This window comes from Lissotriton helveticus, chromosome 6 (assembly GCF_964261635.1).
Source record: "Lissotriton helveticus chromosome 6, aLisHel1.1, whole genome shotgun sequence".
Taxonomy (NCBI): domain Eukaryota; kingdom Metazoa; phylum Chordata; class Amphibia; order Caudata; family Salamandridae; genus Lissotriton; species Lissotriton helveticus.
The window spans coordinates 1,898,215,164-1,898,240,380 of record NC_136067.1 but is presented as its reverse complement, the minus strand read 5'-3'; the positions used below and the strand labels follow the sequence as shown (position 1 = coordinate 1,898,240,380).

Sequence of the window (25,217 nt, the reverse complement as noted above, 5' to 3'; positions counted from 1 at the left end):
AGTTGGAGATGCAAGACCACCAAAAAAAGTGACGGCAGGACCAGTCCCACCAAGATCTAAATCAGGCCTTCAGTCCAGATAGCTTTAGTTGTACACATAGAGAACACAGACCGGCGATCTGGACTTCTACTGTGGGAGCTACTCTAGGAAAACAAGCTACTACAGCTTATAATCTATGGTGCCACATAGAACACTGATTGAGAAGGCAGTGCACAAGACTACCTTCTGTGTATAGATGGCAATTGACACTATTTAACAATGATATGGAACTTATTTATCCAGTTCAATCAGAGCACTCGTGATGGTCCTGCTACTGATGTAGACAACTTTAACAGTTCAAAGTAATACTAGGAAGATGCCGGGGCCAAGACCAATAATGGTGCTTGTGGCCACATCTTGCCTGTACTGCACTCTGTCCAAAGGGGACCAATGCAGAATAGGTCTGACTCTACCCATAACAAAAATGCACGATTTGTATTAATGTGCTGATGCATAGAGTTGTTTATGTAGAACATAGCACAGAAACATGGAGGAGCTGATTAGAAGTGTGGCTCACTGGTTAGAGGCGGCAGACCCGTAAGCAGAGAACGGCCCGGGACCAGGGTTCGATTCCCGACGTGGCAGGGTTGTGGACCAGGGTCAGCGGACTCGATAATTCTCGCCTCGGTGCCTACTCTAGTCAGAAACCACACTCGGCAACTCTGGGCATCAGCTTGCCTCATCTTCACAACGGCCCCCTCAGACCGCCGGGGATGCTTGGTCGCACCTTAGAGAGACCCATCAGGGACCATCTCAGGGTGAGCCAGGACGGGTTCCCCAGCGGTCGAAGCGTGGAAATACTCCTCCGGGAGTCGATTCCTAGCGCTATATAAAACCTGCAATAACCCTCACTCCTCTGTGCTTGTCTGCAAGTAGCTCTTTTAGCCCTTGATGTGAAACTTGAAGACCCCTATTTGGCTGAGGGCAGATGTAATGCTACTTGTGGAGCCTCTGTACACTATGTAAATACTAACAACAATGACCATGTCAGTTTGTCAGCAAGTGCTCATGAGCACAACCTGTGTGTCTGCTTTTGGGAAGGATTCAGGTTCACGCCTATAGGAGTGTCAGTTTGTAACTGCACATCGCCATTAATGTTTCTTCTGTTGAACTCTCATTTAAAGGTACACCCACCAGGTCTACAGTTAGGATTTTCTCATACAATACTTTTTTTGCAAGTACAGCATGGGCCTTAGTGTGTACACAGGTATATCATTAGAACATTTCATTTCTTTCACATAGTTAGCTGTGTGATTCATTGCTTCCACAATGACCATACCTTCCACAGAATTGGGATTGCCTGACAATAACTTTTCTTTGGCGTCTAGATTATTGGTTCATCTGATTAGTTGGTTAAAAACATGGGTGTTGAACTTGGCCCTCTCTGCAAGGTCAGCCCCAAATAATATGCCTTCAGCCCCCTCTTTTTGCTGAATTTGTTTTTGTTGGCCTTAGGGCTCTGTGCACTTTACTACTGCTAACCAGGGGTTAAAGTGCTTGAGTTCACTCCCTAAAATATGGTACAATTAGATTACACCTGATTGGCATATTTAATTGACTTTTAGGTCTCTATTAAAGTGGTATACCATATGTCCAAGGCCTGTACATCAAATCTACTAGTGGGCCCGGATCACGTATTGTGGCAGCCACTTAAGTAGCTCCTTAAAAACATGTCTGCCATTGCAGTCCAAATGCAGTTTAAACTGCCAATTCGATTTGGCAATATAACCCCCTTCCCAAGCCTTAAACTCCCCTTTTATTGCATATAAATAATATATATATATTATAATAATATAGGTAGCCCATAGGGCAGGGTGCATTCTAATTTAAAGGTTAGACATACATTTTTAAGTTTTAAATGTCCTGGTAGTGAAAAACCTCTACATTAATTTTTCACTACTTTGAGACCTACCTCTCCAATAGGATAACATTGGCTTGCCTTACCTCATTTAATAAGTGATAACGTTATGTTGGAAACAGGAGACATTTCATGTTTGGTGGCTGAAAATTGAATTTTAAAATCAAAATACTATTTAAAGGTAAAGTTGGATTTTAAGGTACAATTGTGAAAATTCCACTTTCAGAAAGTCGGTATTTTCATGTCCAAGCTATTTGGTGCCTGCAGCCAGTTCCTGGGTCACATAACTAGGTGTAATTGGAAGCTGGACTTTGTTTATTCCTTCCAGACAGCCACACAATAGAGGGATTAGTTGTGCCTGGATGGGCCATAACTGACAGGATGTGGAGGGCAGCTGGGCACATCCACACTTGCAACTGAATATGATGTGCCCTGCTTTCACACAAAGGACTTGTCACCCATACATTGTTCATGCAGACAGCCCGGAGCCAGGGCAGGGAAGCAGGAAATGTCAAGCACTTCAAAGGGAATTCTCTTGAAACTTCTCCTACTTCAAAGAAGGCACTAGGTCTATAAATTGGACCCTCAGACCCATCCTTCAGTTCACTTTCTGGACCTGAGGTAGGACTCTTAGAGGACTGCATACTGCAGCAGCCTGCTGTGTGCGCCACAAACTGCTTTGTTGAACCTGGAAGAACTCTTTACTGTCTGGGGCCTGCCTTGAACCCTCAATGCATGCCCTGCTGCTTTAGCCCTATTCCACTGATTGTACCCAGTGACCCAGTTACTCCAAGGAGTAGTTGGCTGGACTCTTGATCAGAGAATTAGGGACAGAAAATGCTCAAACTATCTTGAACTCACACCTGGGCCCAGCCTGTGTGCGCCTTCTCCCCTAAGGAGTGCCTGAAACCTTGGTGGTGGTGCTAAAGGTGCCCAGATAGCCAAAATCCACAACTTGGTACAAGGTAAATCTTTGGCTAAAACTGCTTTGAGAAATGAGAGGAGACCTGGAACAACTTGCTTGTCTATCCAAACAAGGTGCATCGCAGGTCAGCCTGACTTCGCGGCAGCTCCTGCTATGTTCATCTCCGCAGCAGCAAATCCTGAGGGGTATCTGGCCTCGTGGACTTGTCATAGGCTACAGCCTCCAGCCTTGGCCCACTGGAAATTTTCAACTTCCAAAAAAGAGACTAAGTCTGAATATGGAAATCTTCACTGCATCTTTGTCCAGTGGCTCCCCGATGATGATGCCTCCTCCTCGAACTATGCCTGCAGCCTTGCCAGGCTGAACATTACATTCTCAGGCAACTTTTTCTTTAACATTTTTCTAAGTCTGAAGGTAAGTGCCAACCGGGCCCAATCCCCTTTTTGTATTTGACTCGCACTACATCGCGATCTGCCTTACTTGGCCAGGTCCGCGGCTGGCGCATTGATCGTTTGGAGCTAGTTTTTACATTAAACTTAAAAAAATCATAACTTTGGTTTTACTGATTGGATTTTTGTCATGTCGGTGTCAATTAATTTATTAGAATTTAGTCTATTTTTCTAAATGGTGTGGGATTTTTCTTGTGTTTTGGTTTCACTTTATTTCTGTTTGTGAGCTGCATAAATACTTTACACATTGCCTCTAAGTTATTGATTCACCTTAACAGGGATTGTGGCTGTTGCTTGACCAGGGTTAAGATTGCACCCAACCAACAACCCAGTTTTTCACAATGGATCTGACACTTCTCACAAAACTCACTTCAATTTTACATTCGTAACAATACTGCTACTTTGTTTATGTACATGTCATTTTTTTTCCTTAAACTAATTCAAAACAGATTATTTCTTTCAACCACAGTATCGTTATTTCAACAAAATAACCTCAAACATTGTTGGAACCAGCACTTTCTGGTTGAGTGAGGCAATCACCCAGCTAGGCAGAACCTGCCACTCCTGTCAGGGGCGGGTGATTATACACACTGTATAACCTGCGCTCACCCTTGGGTAGCTTGGTAACGAGCAGTCAGGCTTACCACAACGGCAATGTGTAAAGCATTGACACAGCACTCAATCACGATAAATACATTGAGTATCACAAAAGGGAATTCACACATGGTGTATGTAAATAATGTTTGTATTCAACACACATATAATAATCAACACAGCATGAATATCAAGTATTTCTGGGCATAAATCACATCTGGAATTATTTCTAGCCGTGCTAGGCCCAGCCGAGTTCGAAGGACATCAGCAATATGCACACTTGGGAAAGATCCAATTCTACCCCCCCCAGCATCCTTATTCGGTGCAACATCTTGTCCACCCCGGGCCCACCCCTAACAAATATTGTAAATCAATAGCACACAGTCCGAGGGTGCAGCATGGCCCCCAACAATAGCAGAAATATGTACAAACACAGAATCATAACACTTTTTAGCAGCACCGTGGGCAGAGGGCACATGGGTAAAACCAATGTCACACGCAATGCTTTTCTAGCGAGAAATCCACGTATAAGGCACAACCGCCGGCCAGTGTCATGAATCACAGGCAGTTTACCTACTGTCACTCCCACACACACACACACTCTGCACCACTACATGGTGCAATGGATATCAGGCAGGCCCGTACGGAACACCATTGCACACATACACACCCAGCACCCTAATGTAGTGCAATTGTTACCCAGCAGGTCAATTGGTAACACGCTGCAGACCGCGTGGCCCTAACTCACCAGACTATCCTACACCGCGTGATTGGAGAAACCCATCCTCCACCCAGCCACTAGGCCGTATGGGGCCAGCGTCACTCTCAGGGTACGGGGGATGCAGGTGGGGATAGGCAGTAAGGTCAATTAGGAGACAATCGGCAAAAGTGGTTTGGCAGCCACTCGAAAAGTTCACCCACAGGATGCGGAGCAGGAATGGCTGAGAGCAATAGTCAGTTACACCAAAGGCGTCCACAAGGGCCTTTCGGCACTAACCCTTTTCACGCAGTCTTTTGACCCACTCTCGATCATTCTCGGACGTGTTCCACCAGCCCAGTGAATCACTCTCACCGCCCAGGCCCTAGCCAGACAATACTACCTGGTAACACGTTGTTGTCTGGAAAGGCCGGGTGAGGAGAGGGCATTTGTTTGTTGTGCTGAAGGCCAGAAAAGGAACAATCGAGGAATGGAGAATGAATCAGGGAAGGGGGGCCTCTCAAAATGAGTAGATGCCCTGTCAGCTCACATCAATCAGAGTCACACCCAGACAATCCAGGCATAACGTCTGGTGCAAATGATACGGGTCACACCAGACAGTCTCGGTCACATACAACGAAGAGTTGCAAAATCCATACCTCCCTGGAAATGAGGCCAAATGTACAGTGCCCGGTGAAATTGGTCACTCCAGACAATCTGGGCACAACGTCTGGTACATAATGACATGATTAGCACCAGATCATTCCAGTCATACACACTGGAAATGAGGCACAACATTGGTGCACATTGATCTTGGTCACACCAGACAGTTCCAGACACACACAGGCACAAGTTCAGCAATGCTTCATGAGTGTTGCAACCTGTGAATCGGACACCACAAGCAATGAACATGCTGTGAGCATTTTCGCACAAGAGAGATGCTTCACGATCAACGAAGCAGCTCATGTTGGATCCCCAACCGGTGAATGCTTACCACCCTCAAGACGCTTATGCATGCGAAGGTATCCCCGATGAGGGGGCCACACGTCGTTGATGCGGGCAAGAATTAAGGGCTCTGCAGATGACAATCCAGTCTCCAGGTGCTAATATTAGTTTCACGCTGTGCTACCAGTTGGATTCCAGCCAGTGATGTGGGCACCACTCTCCAGGTGTCATGGGTAGATGGTGTGGGTCACTCGTAGGAGATCTTTGGTGTCCACATTGCAGTCCACATATAATTTTGACTCACACAGCATTGGTACATTTCTCTGCAGTTTACTATGGCAATGTAAAAACTAACTAAATAAATAAATAAAAGCACTTACCTTGCACTCTCCACATCACTGAAGTCTGCGATGTGGCGAGCGCAAGGTAAGTGCTTTTAGTTATTTATTTTGTTAGTTTATACATTGCCGTCATATGTCCGATTCCACTACCCCCCACCCTGCCCCGCCCCCGCTCTGCCCGAGCCCAATTCTTTATTCATTGCAGGTTATGATCTCGGTTTTAGCTTAGTTTTGATTCAATTGGTTTCTCAGCATCCAATGATTGATGGGTAAATTAAATTATGGTGTGCAGGTAATGTTCATCGCTGGCTGCAAACTGAGATACCTTTATGACTGTGTTGTCCTGTTTTAATATTAAAATGCATGCTTAGTCAAATTTATTTCACTAAATCTGGCATCTCCAAAGAGAAGCTTGTGAGATACTGGTAGCTCTCCAGCTAATTGTAAGTAGCTCTCCAGTGCGCAGCCCACTCTACTACATTTGTAGCTTTTACTTGGTTCATTTATGTAGATATCCCTAAATTAGAAAAGTGATATTTAATTGTTCACTCATGTGTCACAGAGGAGACTTATTACTAATAGTATAATGCTGGTGCCAGGGCACTGCAGCTATGGATGTCATGTATAGGCATTCCAAGTTCATAATGCCAATTTCATATTACTGCTGGTAATCCTGCCTGATGCAAAGAGGGGATCGCTGCTAGTAACCTTGCTTGGGGTCGCCACTGATGTATTCTTGTCTGACGTGGTCACTGTACCCACACTAATAATATTAGTTGCTCAGAATGATTTCATATACCCTAAGTAGCTCTTATTACAGAAAAGGTTGGAGACCACCTGACTAACTACTTTCAAAAGCAGAGTGTGAAATATTATCACTTCAACATCTCACCCGTTGCTCTGTCCAGACAGGACCGATTGTGCATGTACTTAAAGTGAGCTCAGGAGCTGACATTGTAAAAGTGCACATAATATGGAGGAGCATAGCTTTCGGCACAGTAACATTCTTTCTTGATAGCTCTCCTTTGCTCATTTCATTCTCAAAGTAAACAACTGTAAATGGAAATATGTAGTGTCAATAATCCAGAGTGGCTAGGATGCTCTGTATTCGATGTTATTGTATCAACTCTGAACATATTAAAATCGGTGCAAAGAAGTAAACTCTGAGTATGAGAAGTATATATACTTATATAGTGATTGTGCATACAATTGTGTAATAATTGCTTAGAAATATGTTTTGTGGACAAGACTTAGAACAAAAACTATATAAATTATTACACATCTTTTTTTTATTAGTGGTATTAGCTGTATGTTTAGGGTAAGTATGACTATTAGTATTATTCACATTGTGTTGCTGTTTTGGGGTTAGAGCTCTCACGTTCGTTCTTTCTTTCTCTCTCTTTCTCTCGTTTTCCCACCTTCTCTTGGTCCAATGTACCTTCTTCAGACTTTGACTGCCGTTTTGAATCTCCCTGTGACTTGGATTCTGAGACTCCTGGAAGTGAGAGCCCCTGGCGAGTGGCGAGTGCCGAGGCGCTGCTGCACATCAACCAGTTGGGGGGACCCAAGGAAGATTACTCCGAGGGCTCCCCAGCAGGTAAGTTCACGTCTGGAACATGTGCCCTGTGTTCTGAATATACAGACAGGTTCAGCTTGTAAGACGACAGCATAGTTATGGAAATTATACAGGCTACAATTACGTGTGATTGCTTCTAGGAAGACAGGCGTCACTTTCCCATTCGCTGGCTGTGTTTCGTCAGCGTGGCAGTCCCATGTAATTGCCTGGACACATTAAGGAAACATTATTCTCAGCGTGGTCGTGGAACGGCTGTGCGCGCTTTGTTACCGTTTAATGCATCGTGTTCCTGCTGATTCATCGCTTTGTTACCCTGTAATGCATTATATTCCTGCTGATTCACAGTAATGAACATTCGTGGCGGCTCAAGATGTCTGTAAAGATCCGTCATACCTGGTGGAAGCAGTATTTCCGCACCTTTTTGCAGCATTTATCGATGCAGGGGGTCACATGTTTGCTTCTGCTAACAGGCTTAGCTGCTCTACCTACAATACAGTATTTTTAACACGCATTTGTCAATAGCATGTTAACTTAAATCAGGAAAAAATATTTTACATTGATATTCTGTTGACCCTTTTTTAATAGATATAACGGTTTCTAAATGAGGGCCTCTGCCTTTCGGCAATTATGCATTTTCTTCCATACTTCCTTGTGCCACGCAGATAGCTAGCTAGAAGATAAAATATGATGGATGTTGGATGTCAATAAAGTGAAAGGTTGAAGTGTTCTGGAAAACTTTCCAAGCTAGCCGTCGCCATCTTTGAATGCTAATTTTTAGGTGGGGTTTTAGCCAAGACCTTTAGATTTAAAATAAAAAACATGTATGTATAATATAGCTATTTAACCCGTTGGCCGCGGGGCTAATTCCCCCGCTGTGCTGGGGGGTGGGGCACGCACAGCGCCCTGGTGCTCGTGACGAGCTCAGCTCGTCATGAGCCACAGTGGCCGTGTGCTCATGACGAGATGAGCTCGTCAAGGCCACACCCGTTTTCGTAGAATGTTCAGCACAGCTGGGGAATTAACCCCACATGCGAGCGTTCGGACTGTTATGACGAGCTCAGCTCGTCATGAGCACACGAGCACCATGGCTCATGACGAGCTGAACTCGTCTAAGCGTCCAACGGGTTAAAGAGGCTTTCCGCCAGCTGCATCTTTCCATTGGACTGTTGGTGAGTCATTCACATTTTGCATCTTTCACCTGCCGCATACAGCATGGGCCAGGATGTCAACCCAGTTTAGCCATTGGGCAACCTCACATTTTGGTCTTTCACAGGGTGCATGTTCGCATACAAGGTAGTTCTCTTCAGTACCAGGGCTTTTGTTTTTACTTTATTGCTCTGTGTTTAGACACTGATATGAAAGCACAATGTTTTCTTTCAGCTCTTCATTGTGGAACACAAGGCACATTCCAGGTTTATCAATTCCTCTCTTCTGGTTTTTCAGTTCCTATCTCCTGGTAATGGAGTTGTAAATTCCATTTGCAGTGGCCTTTGTTTTTATTTCTTTTCTGATTGCTTCTATTTCTCAGCACCAATATCCATTTGAAACTCTTTTCTGTCCTCCTGTATGTTATTCTGGGATGTATTTTAATTGAGGGCTACAGTTATATCTGCAAACCAAGTTGCACAATATCATAACTTCTCGCTACCTATTAGGTTGAGACAATTGGGACTTCACAGTTTTTTTTACGCAGCTTTGAGCAACTGTGCAGGTCTTTTTGTGGTATTTCATATGATCATTAACTATTTATATGGTTACTGCACTGGGTTGTCCAGTCTGATATTTGGTTCACAGTTCATGGTCCTGAGAAGGCATGTTTGGTGTTATAAGCAGTTGGGAAGATCTGCTCGGATGGACTTTGTTACCAGCATTTCGTATCTGAGTTCCATTGTGAGATGTAAAGCAGCACACATAGAATGTACCTAATTGGGCCCTGCAATGCTGGACTAGAGTGCAGTCCTCCGAGAGGCCAGTTTTATGTGTCAAATCACTTCAGGTATTCCATTTCTGTTCAACTGGTGATGATTGGATATGGGGCTGGTACAATACTGAGTGATGGAAAAGACCCACAAAGGACAAGTCCTGTGTGAGGGTAAGAGCATTAAGCAGGAAAACAAAGTTCTTAACCAGCCTGCCTGAGCTATAATTGGTGACACACTGCTGAGTGTTATGGTATTATTGTGGGCCAGAACGATTAGATAGGAGTTAACATGACTATATAATGCACTGGCTAGCCATATATCAGCCTTCCTTATTTTACCTATATAAGATTGGGCTGTGTCCTTTCTGTGAACGTAAACGGCAGATTCTCACTAATGCATAGAAGTGTGCTACAGACTAGAAACGATATACGTTGTTGAGGTTATGTAGGTCAAAATGAGGTACTGTCTTTTACATACAGACATTGTATTTTGAAATAGAAGTACAATGTCAGCATGTCGTTTTACTGATAAAACTATATGGCCCAAAAATTATAATGTGTGGGAATGTGTTTTCAGCAAATATGTATCATTTGAACATAACCAAGTAAAGTGCCTTGATTGTTTTTATCCTATTAAAACTTTGTTTCGAGCACACTTCTGAATTACAAAGAAGTGGTACAATTGTGGTTTCCTAACTGGTGACATGTGTTAAGACATTTCCATAGTTCATTGACTCCACAGCCAACCACACAAAGGAGCTCTTCAAAATAGTCAAAGAATTCTCCAAACCGACAGCCCGAGAGACCATTCACCCCTCCCAAGAACTATGCGACACCCTCTCAGACTACTTCCACAACATGATCACCAACATCTACAACAATTTCAACATCCAATCTGCCCCACTCAACCCTGATGACCTCAACCAACCAGCCAACACCGGCCAAACCATCACCACCTGGTCACCAATCACCACCCTGACCTCCTCAGCTATCTTGTCTTCCATCCACTCAGGGATGTACACAGACTGCTGCTGTCCTACCTCCTCTACAACCTCGCACCAAACACAATAATCACTCAACTCCTCCATCTCCACAGCAACCTTCCAATACAGATGAAAACACGCAGACGTCAGACCCCTTCTAAAGAAACCCACTGCTGACCCGAACGATCAAAGATGATTATCCAATCTCCCTGCTCCCCTACCTGGCCAAAGTTCTTGAGAGAGCCATCAATCAGCAGCTTACCGAATTCTTCGAACAAAACCATCTACTGGACGCCTCTCAATCAGGATTCCATGCCAACCACAGCAGTGAGACCGCGCTGATTGCCACAACAGATGATGTCAGAGCACTCCTCAAACATGGAGAGCCTGTGGCCCTGATCCTCCTCAACCTCTATGCGGCGTTCGACACAGTATCACACAACACCTTCATGAACAGACTCTACAACATAGGTATACAGCCAGACACAATCAAGTGGATCGCCTCCTTCCTTACAGGACACACACAGAGCATCCCCCTGCCTCCCTTCACCTCCACCACCCAAAGACATCATATGCGGCGTGCCACAAGAATCATCCCTCTGCCCGACCGTTTTCAACACCTACATGACCCCCATTGCAGATGTCGGCAGATCCTGTGTACTCAACATAATCTCCTATGCACACTACACTCAACTGACCCTCTCGCTCACTGAGTACCCCTCCAATAACAATCCTGGCTGTGCTTTCCACCACAGTTATATCTGGTCCCGTAACGTGTGGGATAACTGGGGGAAAAGACTGTTTCTGCTGGTAATTCCGACAGCTTCCTCTGGCAGCGATGAACTACCTGCAGTATGGAATGAATTACCAGGAGAGGTGTGGTATTATCAGCATGGGAACCAGCATTACTACTTGATTTCCCGGCCTCGTATATGTTTGGAATTATAGGAAACTGAAAATGTGCCCGGAACCCAATGACTTGCCATTTTTAGCGCATCTAACACTTTCGGTCACCTTCTTGATCTGAGTTTGGAAAGCAAAAAAAAGATGCATGCTACAATTCAAATAAAAATACATTTTTATGTCTCGCCTACAGACATCTTCAGTTATTCTGCGAGAGTTCATGTTGTTACATGCCATACACCACCCATCATACATATATTCCAACATACAGAAAGGTGCTCTGGACAGCCCCTTTCAACCATTGGCTATCTTCAGACATTCAATTTAGGGGTTGTCCTTCAGCGCTGAAATCACACTATGGCATTTCAAGGTCCCGTGGGAAATGTACCAACACAAACAAGCATTGGTAAAGCTCATAGATCATCCACCTTCTAAAAGGAATACCTATTGGTTTTGCCAATGTAAGTTGAATAGATGTTTGCAGTATTATTTTAAAAACATATTTCCTGTGTCTACAAAGTGTGGGGTAGCAGGCTTAAATAATATGCAGTTGATATCTAACCGACTTTCTTTTGTCTTCTTAATGCAGCAAAGAAGTGAAAGCATATATTTAGACACAATGAAGAGAATGTGTTTTTTCATGTATTTAAGCTTCCCCTATTATGCATCTTTTTCAAGGAATTTTGAATCTGTGCCTTTTACACGACTGTCATATTTAACAGAACTATTAAAAAGGAAACCATTACAATCCCATAATTACTTAAAATACAATGGGATTTAATACTATAATACAAGATTGGCACAGCAGCACACCAAGTGCCCTTGTTTCCTGAATTGTAAGAGCATATTAATCATACACAAGATAACATAATCCATGCACGCGGTGCATTTGTGGAAGTTTGCACCCTGTGCGTGAGTAAATTGAAATGCAGTGATGTGGAGGCCTGAGCTATTTGTAGATCTTCAAGAGTGGTAATAGCCATGTAAGATCACTTTATAAATGTGTTGGTGGGTGGTTTTTCTGAAATACATTACAGAAATTTTTTTCATAATGCAGAAATCTGAGGTAAAATGTATCCATCAACCCATTTTTAGCTGGAAAATATATGCAACAGAAAAGATATGAAATTGGTAGCTACTTGGTGGAGTAGAAAAAGATGACAAGAATGAGTCTCAGACAATGTTTATTTTTGGTGTTTTTTGCATTCTGTTTGTAGTTAGTTTAATGTTTTGGAGGAAATTTCTCTGAGGCCCCAATTGCCTGAACTCGTAGTCCTGATTCCAATCAAGATTACAATTAGTGTGCTTATACTGCCCCGTTCGAAACACACATACAATGCAGGAGCGGCCTGTGCAGGTATGAGTGGTAGGGCCGGGTTGGGGATTCCACAGACAACCATGAGGGGAAATTAAATAAATAATTAAGTTTCCCTCGTCGTCGTCTGTCGAAATCCCACCCACTTGTCCCCACCACTCTTACCTGCACGGGCCACAGCTGATACAATGTCACCAAATATCAGACTGAATTTGTGCAGGAAAAATACTTCACATACCAAGTTTTGCAACTCGAAAATTGAAAGCATGCGTTATTACCAATCGATACACAATTCTGAGGTGCAGAACTTGGAAAGGTGAAGTAATGCATCCTCCTGACACTGTAAACTCCTTCCTGTGTATGGCCGCTAGCGCCGGGATGACTTCGGGTAACTACGCGCTCTACAAATGCTAAATAAATAATAATAATGCCACACTCGATAAATACCACATCCAGTGGTATTAGTATGTACTCAGTGGCGGCTCCTCCACTAAGGTGGAGGAACATTGCCCACTGCTTGTTGACCAGTGCAACAAGAAAAAAGTGATAATAACAAGAAATTATTATCTTTTTCTTTGCGGGACTCAAGAAGGATCTTACGCTAGTTACGGAAAGTCATGCAGCCTCCCCTTGCTTCTTCCTCCAATTGAGAACTCTCTAGAAAATTATGCATGTGATTCCTTCACCTTTCATATGCTGAATGGTGAATGAAGCTTTATTTTCCAAATTGGACTAACCTAATTTCTTTAGGCTTTCCTGCAATATCATGGCAAAGCCTGCAATGGTTCCTAAACGTGCTGGCTAGCCTTGTCTGCTATCTTAAAAAGTATTAAGCAAACACTTGCTCACTTTGCCACTGGATTCAAGCTAGCCTGGTTGATGAAGGGTGTTACCCAGAAACCGGTCCTAGGATGCTTGTTTCCGGTTCAGGGAAGACCTGACTTGGCAGTTCGGGCTGGACTGTTCCCATCCATGAGGCACAGGGTCAAGACTGATTTGCATATACCTGGATCTGAACTGAGATGGCGAAGTGAGCTAAAGAATGATGATGGATTTAACCTAGATCAGTGACTGGGGGTGAGTGTCTCAAAAGTTTCAGCTCTCCGTCCATCATCTCCTTGTGTTTACTATCTTCAAAAGTATGCCAGGGACTCTGAAACTTGACAAACCCTTCACTGGCTCCTGGTTGCAAAGGAAATTCTATTTAAGTGTCTATCCTATTGTGCTAAAGCTTTCTATGGACAAGGCCCTACCTTCTCAAAGAAGTTATTACCCAGATACTTCTCTTCGCCTTCCCTCAGGTGTAGCACGTTGGATCTCCTAACTGTACCGTGCCGTGCCCCGGCCATACTGGTAGTTTTATCCTTTTCTAATGCAGCACCCACCAGTGTTGGCCGGCATGTCTCACAGGTGGCGGGGCGGGCAAGGGGGTCATCGTAGGGGAATAAAAAAAACTTACCTTGAGGCCGGGTCCCGGGTCCCGTGTCTCTGCTCCAGCTCTCCTGCCTCCCACTCCAGGAACAGGAAGTAGGTAGCCAGTCTCCCTCCTCTATGCCAAACACAACGTGTTGTGATTGGTTTGAGCCCTTGACACGGCGCTCAGCCAGGGACTGGAGGGGTGGGCATGTTCTCCATGCAGGCTGTAATGCATGGAGAACAAGAGAATAGGGAAAGTGCACATGACTAGTTTGGGTGGCTTGAGAGGGCCGACCAAACCGTCATTGTGTACTTAGGGGTCGGCAAACCACTCCTCCCCTGCTCTGAGAGCACATCAGCCCCGCCCGCAAAGCAGCAGGACATGAAGCATAAAATGATAATAACTGTAAGTTATTATCATTTTATGTTTCTTTTTGGCACTGCTTAAAAGTAGTGGGGCGACGCTCCTCCGCCATAGTGTAGAAGCCGCCACTGGTGTCCGCCCTTAGGAATGTTCCCTCTCTCTCTCTCTTCCTCAGCATAAAAGACTGATTAGCTGTTTAGAAGGGCTCTCAAGGTCCATCTTTTCACTTCTTACACCCTTGCAGTATCTAGACCCAAGAATCTCTAGGGAGACTATATCTCACGTCCAGAGAATCAGTTCAACGACAATGATGGGTTTCCTTTGGCAACAACAGGCTTTTGGAATCATTTTTAGTTAGGGAATTGTCTCAAAAGATGTGCCTTGGGCTTTTTCATGAACTTGTTGAATGGGGTAATTATCCAAGTTCGTAGTGCCAGGTCTGCTCAGTAAGGAATGATGTTGTCATTAATGGCTTTATAGACTAGGCTGCACATTTTGAATTTGTATTCTGGCCATAGTGGGGAGTTAGTGGAAGTTGCATGTGGGGGTGATGTGATTAAATGTTCATGCAGATTACACAAGTCTTACCGCCGAGTTCAGTGCCACTCTGAATGAATAAATAGAGGCTTCTTACGCACTTTTTAGGATGGCATTCCCAAAGTCCACTCACACTGTGGCTAATCAATGAACAGTTGTTTTGAGAGGATCAGGGATGAGGTGGCAGATTCTCTTCAGAGCATAAAGACATAAGTTTGCTGTTTTGGCCCCCTTGTTCATGTCAGAGTGGAGTCCAGGGTGAACCTCAGGGATTTGGCAGAGGGTGGGGCATGTGGAGAAACCTTCTAGATTGAGAATTTCAAAAATACTAGGATCATATTTGCTCGTGAGAGAGGGTTTGTTGAGGAGGAATTCAGTTTTCTGGGATTTAGAAGAAGAATGCCCCCCAGCATCACGGTTTCTGGATGGCTTAGCTGTTTTCAAAGTTTTTTGTTTTTTTTTAACCATATTTTATTAGCATTCATTAATTGACAATGCATACAGAAATACGTATCTTGGTGCAGTGTCCAATGTGCCTTGATTCATAACCTTTTCCCAACAGAACTAAGCCCCCACCCCCTTTGAGTTGCTTGCTAATAGAGATGCAAGTCCATTGGATGTCATCGAAATTTATATCGAAAAAAGACCCCGCCCTCACAGAGTTCCTACTGAATTGACCGTCAGACTTGCCTCTCTAGCGCTAAAGAAAAACTTTTTTACATTTGAAGATGAGCTGTTCCTTCAGGTGAAGGGTACAGCTATGGGATGTCCTTTTGCGCCGGAGATGGCAATACTGTATATGGCCCAGTACGAAGAAAAATATGTGTACAATAATAATCCATATAGGGCACATATAAAACAATGGCTAAGATACATGGATGACGTGTGGTGCATCTGGGAGGGAACTACTTCAGCGCTCAAGGAATTTCACGGCTGGCTGAATAATCGAAGTCCTGACATCAAGTTCAGTCTAACATACGATTCGAAAACCTTGTCGTTCCTGGATGTGGAGATGAAATACACATCAGAAGGATTGATGTCCTCACTATACCTCAAAAAGACCAACAAAAATAATGCGCTGCACTTTCGGAGTTACCATCCCAGAACTTTAAAAAACAATCTCCCCTATGGACAATTCCTAAGGGTGAGACGGAATTGTTCGAGGGTGGAAGATTTTGAGATACATGGAGAAGCCCTACTTCATAAACTCCTTGAGAGAGGATATCCTCGTAAGCTCTTGAAACACTCCATGAAAAGAGCACGATGGACACCAAGAGAACATCTACTTAAAAAATAAAAAAAATCGCCTTCAGAACGCATGGTGTGTGTCTCAACTTTTGGACCCCATACTCACCCAGTTCAAAAAATCATACGGAGCCATTGGCACCTGGTCGAAGACGCAATTCCCAATATTGGACCACCACTATTCGCCCTCAAAAAGAACCGCAGTATAGGACAACAGATCACTTCTACATGTCCTGGAACAAAAAAGGACAACCAAAGCACTTTGTTTGGTCTGGGGCCTGTGAAGGGCCATCATAAATGTGGGACCTGCTCGGCCTGCAGTTCCACTATCGAAGGTACTCTGTTTACTCATGGGACAAAATTCTGGCGACATGACGACTTTACTAACTGCAAAACTAAATATGCTATCTATGCTATTGTGTGTCCTTGCCAGAAAGTTTACGTTGGCAAAGCAACACAGGAAGTACGCCAACTTATTATACAACATTGCTCACGGATCAAGAATAAAGTCATGACGGCTCCATTGGTACCTCATTTTCTCCAAATGAATCATACTCCCAATGATTTCAAATGGACTATTCTGGCCATCGTAAAAACCTCTTCGCGAGGGGGCAATCCTGATTTGCAGTTATCTCAAAAAGAGGCATTTTTGATCTTGAAGTTTGATACGGCCATGAAGGGATTGAATGAACTTTCGGAACTGAGTAACTTGTGAGACCCATTTTTTATCATTCAAACATGGAAAGTGCAGTTTGGCTTTGAATATGGCTGGTTCCAAGCTAATATATTAAAAGGTCTCTGCCCTCTTTTCACTTTAAATCAGCATTTTGAATCTGATTTACATCGTGTTCCTGCTTTTAAACTACAAGTACCATAATCCCCGGGCGCCTGCTTTTCTATTGTAAGCTGCCCCTTTAAATTTGCGTAACTACCAGCATACGGTCTTTTACAAGCACAACGGCTGAGGAACTGAGGAGCCGCACTCACGTAAACAATTCAGGACGGTATGTTCCAGACGCGAGTGTATCGTGCTACCGTTTTCCAATTAGAAGCATGCAAAATGCCAAGCCGACGGCCGCTTTTGCTCCAACTTCTTCATTCTACTCCATAATGTATTTATGCTTTCTCTCCCGGCAGGATCGGCTGAGAGTGAAGCTCGAACATTGCTGCAGAGGGGGGCCGCCGCCATTGGGGATTTGGGGGGGAGGCCGACCATTGGGAGGCTCTCCCCCCCGGGGAGGTTTGGGGCACCCGGGGAGGTGGGGGGGGGGGGGGAGGGAGGAAGCTTGATTCTCTGGGCTCGCCGTAGCTGGCGATATTGGGCTGGTTGGGCTGGTTGGGCTTTCTTTGGGCGTGTTTTGGGCTGGCTGGGTATTTAGCCGGCCATTTTGTGTCACTGCACACTGTTCGTGGTGCAGTGACACAGCAGCCAGGGGTTTAGGCTTTTCTTGGTGCTTGGTCTGTGTTTCGTGCGTTTGCAGGAGTTTTTTGTGCTTCGATAGCTCAGTTGGGAGAGCGTTCGACGGCGGAGCTTGAGGACCCTGGTTATATCCCGGTTGTCGGCATAGTTGCAGCTTGTGCGGTGATACTTACTGAGGCGGCGTATTGAGACGAGATGGCGGAGGGCGATGATCCGCGTGTGGCAGAGGCGTTGAGGCTTTTGAGCGAGGCGGGCCGCATGGACATCGTGCGGCCCAACCTCAAGGTAAGGCCGCAGCGGCGCGCTGCCAACGGCGCCGCTGCGGCTGTGGTGGCATGTGAGCCGCCTCGGTCGCGGCCGCGGCCGGCTCAGCGGGGTGGGAGGGGGGGGGCGGAGGAGCGAGGGGCGGAGGCCGGTGCTCGGAGGCAGGGCCGCGGGGGAAGGCACAGGGTGGCGGCAAGAAGGCTGGTCGGAAGGGGAAGAAGCGGGCACTGGAGTTCGTCGAGGAGGTGGGGGGGAGTGGGGGCGGATCGCGAGGCAGTGGTTGTGTTGGGAGGGCGGGGTGGGGGAGGGAGGACGAGGGGTCCCAGGTGGGGCTGCCGGGGGAGTGGGAGGCCGGGGGGAGGGGGGTGGGGGGCCGAGGGTGGTGAGGGGACTGTGGTGGTGGAAGGCAGTGGTGCAGGAGGGGGAGGGGGGCCGAGGGGCGCAGAGCCAGGGGAGCAGAGGGGGGGGGGGTTGGGAGGGGCGGTTTCCCCATTATTGATTGAGGAGACTGAGGTGGAAGAGGAGGTGGGGGGGAGGACACGGAGCTAGACTGGAGTTTGTCGACATCTGAGGAGGGGGGGCGTGGGGGGCAGTGGGGGGATGGCGTCGCCGGGGATGCGGGGGATGGGTGGGGGGAGGGGCCAGGCGGAGGGGCGTGCCAGACCTGAGGTCATGGGAGGAGTGCGCGGAGGCGACAGGGCGGCGGGCGGGAGGGGTGAGTCGGGGACGGGGGGGTGGGCCGGGGGGAAGGGGGGGCGGAGGGAAGTGGCGAGCACTGGGGGGGTTTCGGTGTTGGGGAGGGGAGCGACATGTGGGGGGCATGGGGTGCGCGGCGTGGGGTGGGGGCGGGGCCGTGCTGGGGTTCCGGGGGGTGGGGCGGGCCGGGGGGCTGGGCCGGGGAGGGGGGTGGGACTTGGGGGGCGGGGGAATCCCGTCGTGGCGCGGAGGTCATTCGGCAGGATGGGGGAGGGGAGCGGGTATGGGATGGGGGAGTTGGGGGGGGAGCGGTGCGTGGGGGGAGAAGGGTGGGATTTCCACCCAGGCATGCTGGACTCCACCTTTTTTCCTTGGCAGGAGCTGTTTGCGAGGCGCTCGGGGGAGCAGCATGCGGCTCCCACCCACCGAGGGGATGGGCCGGCTCTGTCTGGTGCGGGCGGCCGAGCTCCAACGAGGGACCTAAATCGTGACCGCGGCGACTGGAGGCGGGATGCGTCTCCGACAGCCCCTCCCCGAAGGGTCTTTACGGCCGCCGGGGGTGGGGGAGTGAGGATGGATGCGAATAATTCTGCTTTGACTGCGAGTGTGGAGGATGGGGGGGCGAGTGTGGACTTGAGGGAATTGATGCGGGTGTGTCGTGAGAGAGCGGGTTTGAGCCGGCTGGAACCCCAAGTGGGGGGCCGGGGTGGTGTGGAGCTGGCTGATGGAGAGTCGGAGGAAGAGGGCGAGATTCGGGAGGACGGGGGGGCTTGTAACGTTGTTAGCAGTGTATTACAGGTGCCAGCAAGGCAGGATGTGCCCAGAGAGATGGCCCCCTCAGTTCCACTGGTTAGGCGGCGGGATCCAGCAAGGACGCCGACCTTGACGCCAGGTAAGACGGATGACGGTGCGGGGAGTGGAAAGCGGCGTTGTGTGGAGGTTGCAGTGGGGACGGGGGGCGAAGGGGGGGATGGGTGGCGGTTGGTGCGGGGACGATATGTACAGGATGCCGGAGTTGGCACGGACGGCGCGGCGCAGGGCGGTGACGGGTCGAGCGCGGGCGGCGGGGCAGCGGCGGCTGGCGAGACAGAGACGGCGGGGGGAGGGAAGGAGAGTTGTGTGGTGCCGGTGCGTAAGTTACCGTACATGGGGCTGACCAAGCCGCTGGGGGCCCACCTTTCTGCTGCAACGAAGGAAAAGATCTGGAAAGGGGAGTATATTGACATCTTGAAGCTTCTCCATAGGGAGTTGACGTCCAAGGAGGGGTCGAAGGAGGAAGAGCAGGAGTTAGCTAGGCGCCCAAAGGTGCCCCTGACGTTAGACAACTGGTCAGCGGCGTTCCTCATATACGCGAGCGTGTATTGCGAGAAGTTCCCGGACCGGTGCGTTGCGCTGTTTAAATACATGGATGTGGTGCGGAGGGCCCAGGTGACTTACGGCGGTTACGCGTGGTCACACTATGACGAGGAGTTCCGGGCGCACATGGCGGCGGACCCGGAAGCGCAATGGGGGGAGCTGGATTCGGATCTGTACCAGCAAACGATGGGAGGGGCCTAGTTTGGCCGCACCATTTACACGGCAAGCGGTCTGCCGCTGGTGCCGCCCCCCTTTGCGGCCCGCCCCTCCCATGGGGGGGTGGGGCAGGGAGACTCTGGCAGCCAGGCCGCGGTCAGGGCCTGCTGGGACTTTAATAGGGGAGCCTGCGGGCGGGCGGCATGCCGGTTCCGGTACGAGTGCTCGTCATGCGGACGAAGGCATCTGGTGCTGCGTTGCTGGGGGCTCGGGGGCCCACCGGGGTAGCAACCTGTGCAGGGAGGTGCCCCAGCCAGAGGGGGACAGATTGGGGGAGGGGAGGCGGCAGAGGGGGAGGAGCGGGGGCTCTGGGAAAAGGCTCGTACGCCGGTTAGGATCAGGCGGATGGAGCCCTGGTTGGCGGCGTATCCGCGGGCTGAGGATGCTGCTGTGCTGCGTCGGGGTTTTCGTGAGGGTTTCAGGCTAGGGTACGAGGGCCCTCGGATTGCTCGCTGGGCGGACAATCTGAAGTCGGTGAACGCACATAAGGGCATTGTGCGAGAGAAACTGTTCAAAGAAGTCAGAGAAGGCCGGATGGCGGGCCCCTTCACGGCACCTCCGTTGCCGGGCTTGATCATTTCCCCCATCGGGGTGGTGCCCAAGAAGGAGGAGGGGCAGTTCCGACTGATACAGCACTTGTCTTGGCCGGAGGGGGAGTCGGTCAATGCCTACATTTCGGCGGAGTTGGCGTCGGTGACTTACTCGTCGGTGGACGTCGCGCGGAGGCTCGTCGCGGCGGCGGGACGGGGGGCGTTGATGGCGAAATGCGATGTCAAGTCGGCTTTCCGACTGCTTCCGGTGCACCCAGCGGATCACCAGTTGCTGGGGATCCAGTTCCAAGGTCTCATCTTTGTGGACAAGGCGCTGCCGATGGGGTGCTCCATCTCCTGCGCGCTATTTGAGCGCTTCAGCTCCTTCATACAGTGGGTTTTTTCCAGGCGCACAGGCTCGGAGTCAGTGACGCACTATCTGGATGACTTTTTCCTGGTGGGGCGGCCCGGTGCGGAGGACTGTCAGCGGCAGCTGGATGGTTTGGCCGGGTTAATGGGGGAATTTGGGGTTCCCTTGGCGCCAGAGAAGACGTGCGGTCCCAATACGGTGTTGTCCTTTCTCGGTATCGAGCTCGACTCGGTCGCCATGGAGGCGCGCCTACCGGAAGACAAGAGGTCAGCAATGCTGGTTCTGGTGGATGGAATGTTGTCAAAAAGGAAGGTGACGGTGCGAGAGGTGCAGGTGTTGTTGGGGCATTTGAATTTTGCTTGCCGCGTGGTGCGGGCGGGCCGAACGTTTTGCCGGCGTTTGGGTTTGGCGTTGTCCGGTTTGACTTTGCCTCATCATCACGTGCGCCTCTCGGCGGGAATGAAGGAGGACCTGCGCATGTGGCGGGCGTTCTTAGAACGGTTCAATGGTGTACCCATGGCGCCAGCGGAGGACTGGGAGTGGGACGTCACCATGTACTCGGATGCGGCGGGCGTCGGCGGCTTCGGCCTGTACTGGGAGGGAAGGTGGTGTGCGGAGCAGTGGCCGGAACATTGGCAGGCGGGCGGGAGGAGCATTGCGTTCTTGGAGTTGTTCCCTTTGGTGGTGGCGGTCACGGTGTGGGCAGGGGCTTTGGCTCACAAGCGCGTGCTCTTCCGAGTGGACAACATGGCCGTAGTGCAGGTGGTGAACAGGCAGTCGGCTCGGGACCCACAGGTTCTGAAGTTGATGAGGGTGTTTGTCTTGCGTTGCTTGGAGAATGACATACTGTTTCAGGCGCGCCACGTTCCAGGAGTGGACAATGACATTGCCGATGCCTTGTCTCGTTCACAGTGGGAGAGGTTCCATAAGCTAGCCACGGAGGCGGAGGAAGTCAGGACGCCGGTGCCGGAGGAGCTGTGGTCAGTGGGCGAGGCCGGGTCTTTCAGTTGGTGAGGACGTCGGTGGCAGTGTCTACGTGGAAGGCGTATGAACTAGCGTGGGAGGAATTCCTGCAGTCTGGTGCGGTGAGGCAAGGGGACCGGTGGCGGCGCGAGGAACAGGTGCTAAGGTTCATGCTGGCGCTCATGGATAGAGGGCTGACGCGGGTGTCGATTGCGGGCAAGTTGTTGGCGGTGGCTTTCATGGGGAAGTTGTGGTGGGGTTACCCCCCGTCGGCGGGGGAGTTGGGGACCCGGCTGCTTGAGGGGTGGGCGAGAGAGAAGGGGGCGGAGGTGCGGCTGCGCCGTCCCATCATGGTGGACTTGCTGGAAGGGGTAATCAGCGCGCTCCCGGCGGTGTGCAGGGACGAGGGCGAGGGCGAGGCGGTGCGTTTTTCTACCTTGATGTCATGGCTTTTCTTTGGAGCGTTTCGAGTGTCGGAGTTGCTGGGTGCGAAGGGGGAGGCGGGGGTGTTGTGGGGGGAGGTGGAGGTGCGAACGCAGGCGCTCGAAGACGGACCAGCGTGGGGTCGGGACTTGGGTGGTACTGGGACCGGGCGGCCGGGAGGGAGTGTGCCCGGTGGCGTGGGGTAGGAGGTTGATGGCAGGCAGTGGCGAGATGGAGGGGGAGGTTTTTGGACGGGGTGGGGGTGACGGAGTGATGGCGTCTCAGGCTTTGGGGGTTCTGCGGCGCGCCCTACGGTACATGGGGGAGGACCCCCTGGCATTCGGGACGCATTCCTTTCGGATCGGGGCAGCAACGGAGGCGGCACGGAGGGGTTGGGGTAAGGAGGAGATACAGAGGCTGGGACGGTGGAAGTCTGATTGTTACAGGACGTACGTGCGTCTGAGGGAGGGGGAGGGTTTGTTGTAACGGTGATTCCCGATCTTGATATGTGTGTCTTTGCAGGTGCTGTGGCGGGGCCGGAAGCGGCTGTTCTGAATATATATATTGTGGGACATTCCTTCGTCAAGAGGGCAGAACAGGCGGAGTGGGACAGGCCTCGGACACTCAATTTGGGATTGGATGTGGGGCTGTATTGTTGTCATTGGAGGGGAAAAGGGGGTAGGCGTTGGCATGAGTTATTGCCCATGAATAACACAGTGGTGAGAGGGGGGGTGTGCCCTGATGTGGTGGTGATTCATCTGGGCGAGAACGATTTGGTGCAGTGCAAGGGGCTGGCGCTGCTCAAGCAGATGAAGAGGGACCTGAGGGAAATTAAGAGGCAATGGGCGGGCTGCCATATTATCTGGTCTGAGTTTATTCCCAGGCGTGTGTGGAGGGGGGCGGAGCGCCCTGGAGCCATAGACAGAGCTCGGAGGAAAATTAACAGGGAGATGCGGGAATTCGGTGCCAGGGAGGGGGTTGGGAGGATGGAGCACCCGGAGTTGAGCTATGGCGCGATATATTTTTTCCGGGAGGATGGGGTTCACCTGTCCAGGTATGGCATGGAGTTGTACTTAGTCCAGCTTCGGGAGGTGTTGGATGGGGCTTTGGGGGTGCTCAGGTATCCCAGGAGGCAGGAGTCCTAGGGGGGGGGGGCGAAAGGCGTAAGCGACTTTCGAGTGGCGCTTTCCTAAGGAGATAGGGTGGTTTTGCGGGAGGTTTGGGGCACCCGGGGAGGGGGGGGGAGGGAGGAAGCTTGATTCTCTGGGCTCGCCGTGGCTGGCGATATTGGGCTGGTTGGGCTTTCTTTGGGCTTGTTTTGGGCTGGCTGGGTATTTAGCCGGCCATTTTGTGTCACTGCACACTGTTCGTGGTGCAGTGACACAGCAGCCAAGGGTTTAGGCTTTTCTTGGTCCCGCCCACCCTCCCTTTAATTTCATTTTCCCTGTCCTGGGGTTTGGGTCTTGGTCCGGGTCGTGAGGGGTTTTGTTGGTTGATGGTGCACTGGTTAGGGTTTCAGTTGTGCTGTCGCTGGAACAGGTGGAGTTTCTGGGGGCGCTTTCCTAAGGAGATAGGGTGGTTTTGCGGGAGGCCTGGGAATGTATGGTAGGCGGGGTGAGGTCATGGAGGTCACTGTGGCATTCAGTCGAGGGGTAGGTTGCTGAGCGGATGTGTTGTATTTCAGTTGCGATGTTGGGGTTAACTTTAGGGGTGGGGGTGGGGGGACTGTCAGGCAGTTGTTATTTAGTGAGCAGTAGTTTTGTTCGGCACAGGCCAGGTGGGATTGTATTATAGGTGCACCTGATTCCAATAAAGCGGCCTTTGTCACACATTTTGGTTGCCTGTGTCAGTGCTTCCCCCCCCCCCCTCACCTACTGGTGTGCCCCAAGGCTGTCAGTCTCGAATTTGATTAAAACGAACGACTACGGAGGTAGGCTCAGCCCGTGAGGGGTCTCTTCTACATTCCTGAAAACTTTTGAATCCAGTTTCAAGGAACTAATGTTCAATTTCATGTTTCGCCAGAACGTCACTTCATTTGAGCGCGTTTGTCACTGGCTCGAAATTTGAAAACACAAGTCCATGCCTTTTACAATGTGAGGTAGGAATTTATATATTCAAGGTCCACTAATGTAATACTCAGCCGTTAATGTATCATATGCTGATTATTCCCCAATATGTGTTTATGTATCCACAGAGTTTCCATGCTCTTCTATGAATATTTAATCGAAATGTTGGAAGGAACATCCAAGTACTGGTATAACTAGGTGTCTAGGGTGCAGTCTTAGAGAAAATCAGTGTAATAATATAAGTTTCGGAAACACTGACACTTATTCCCCTTTGTTTGTATTTTACGTTTTATAGTGAAGGCCATTTCCAGTCCACGTCCTGATGAGAACCCTTAAGCAGCTTTGGGTTCGAAACGCGTTGACTCTGAGCTTAAGCCAGAATAAGAATGGGCATTACAGGAATGACTTTTAGGATGTATTCCCCCTGTCAATTCGATCCTCAGTACCAATATCCTTCAGCACAGTAAACAAGCAGGCCCTATCTGAACTATTTGTTGTCCGCTTGTTTATGTATATAACACATAAGGACTGGTGCCCTCTGAACCAAGTAGTTGGAGGCATTTCACTTTGTATATGGTGTCTTTGTTTGATACAGATGTTATGTCATTTATTTGTACCACTTTTTTTAAAATTTTGGATGTTCATGTATTGTAGGTGTAAAAAGTGTTACAATGGTGTTGTTTTTTGCATATGATGACATGCTTTGAAATATGTAAATAAGTAAAAATTATGAAATGAAAATTCTGCTTACATAGGATTTGTTTGCTAGGTGGGGCAGTAGATTGTGAGAATAACCTATCTGGTC

General features: G+C 49.0%; 1 protein-coding gene across 1 annotated transcript in view; it reads left to right on the top strand.

The window, feature by feature from the left end:
- ALK (ALK receptor tyrosine kinase) overlaps positions 1 to 25,217 on the top strand; it is a 2,452,973-nt gene that overhangs the window by 527,339 nt on the left and 1,900,417 nt on the right. The window contains exon 4 of the mRNA XM_078647129.1: positions 7,296 to 7,445. Within this exon, the coding sequence (XP_078503255.1) occupies positions 7,296 to 7,445 (150 nt within the window). The remainder of the gene's footprint in view (positions 1 to 7,295; positions 7,446 to 25,217) is intronic.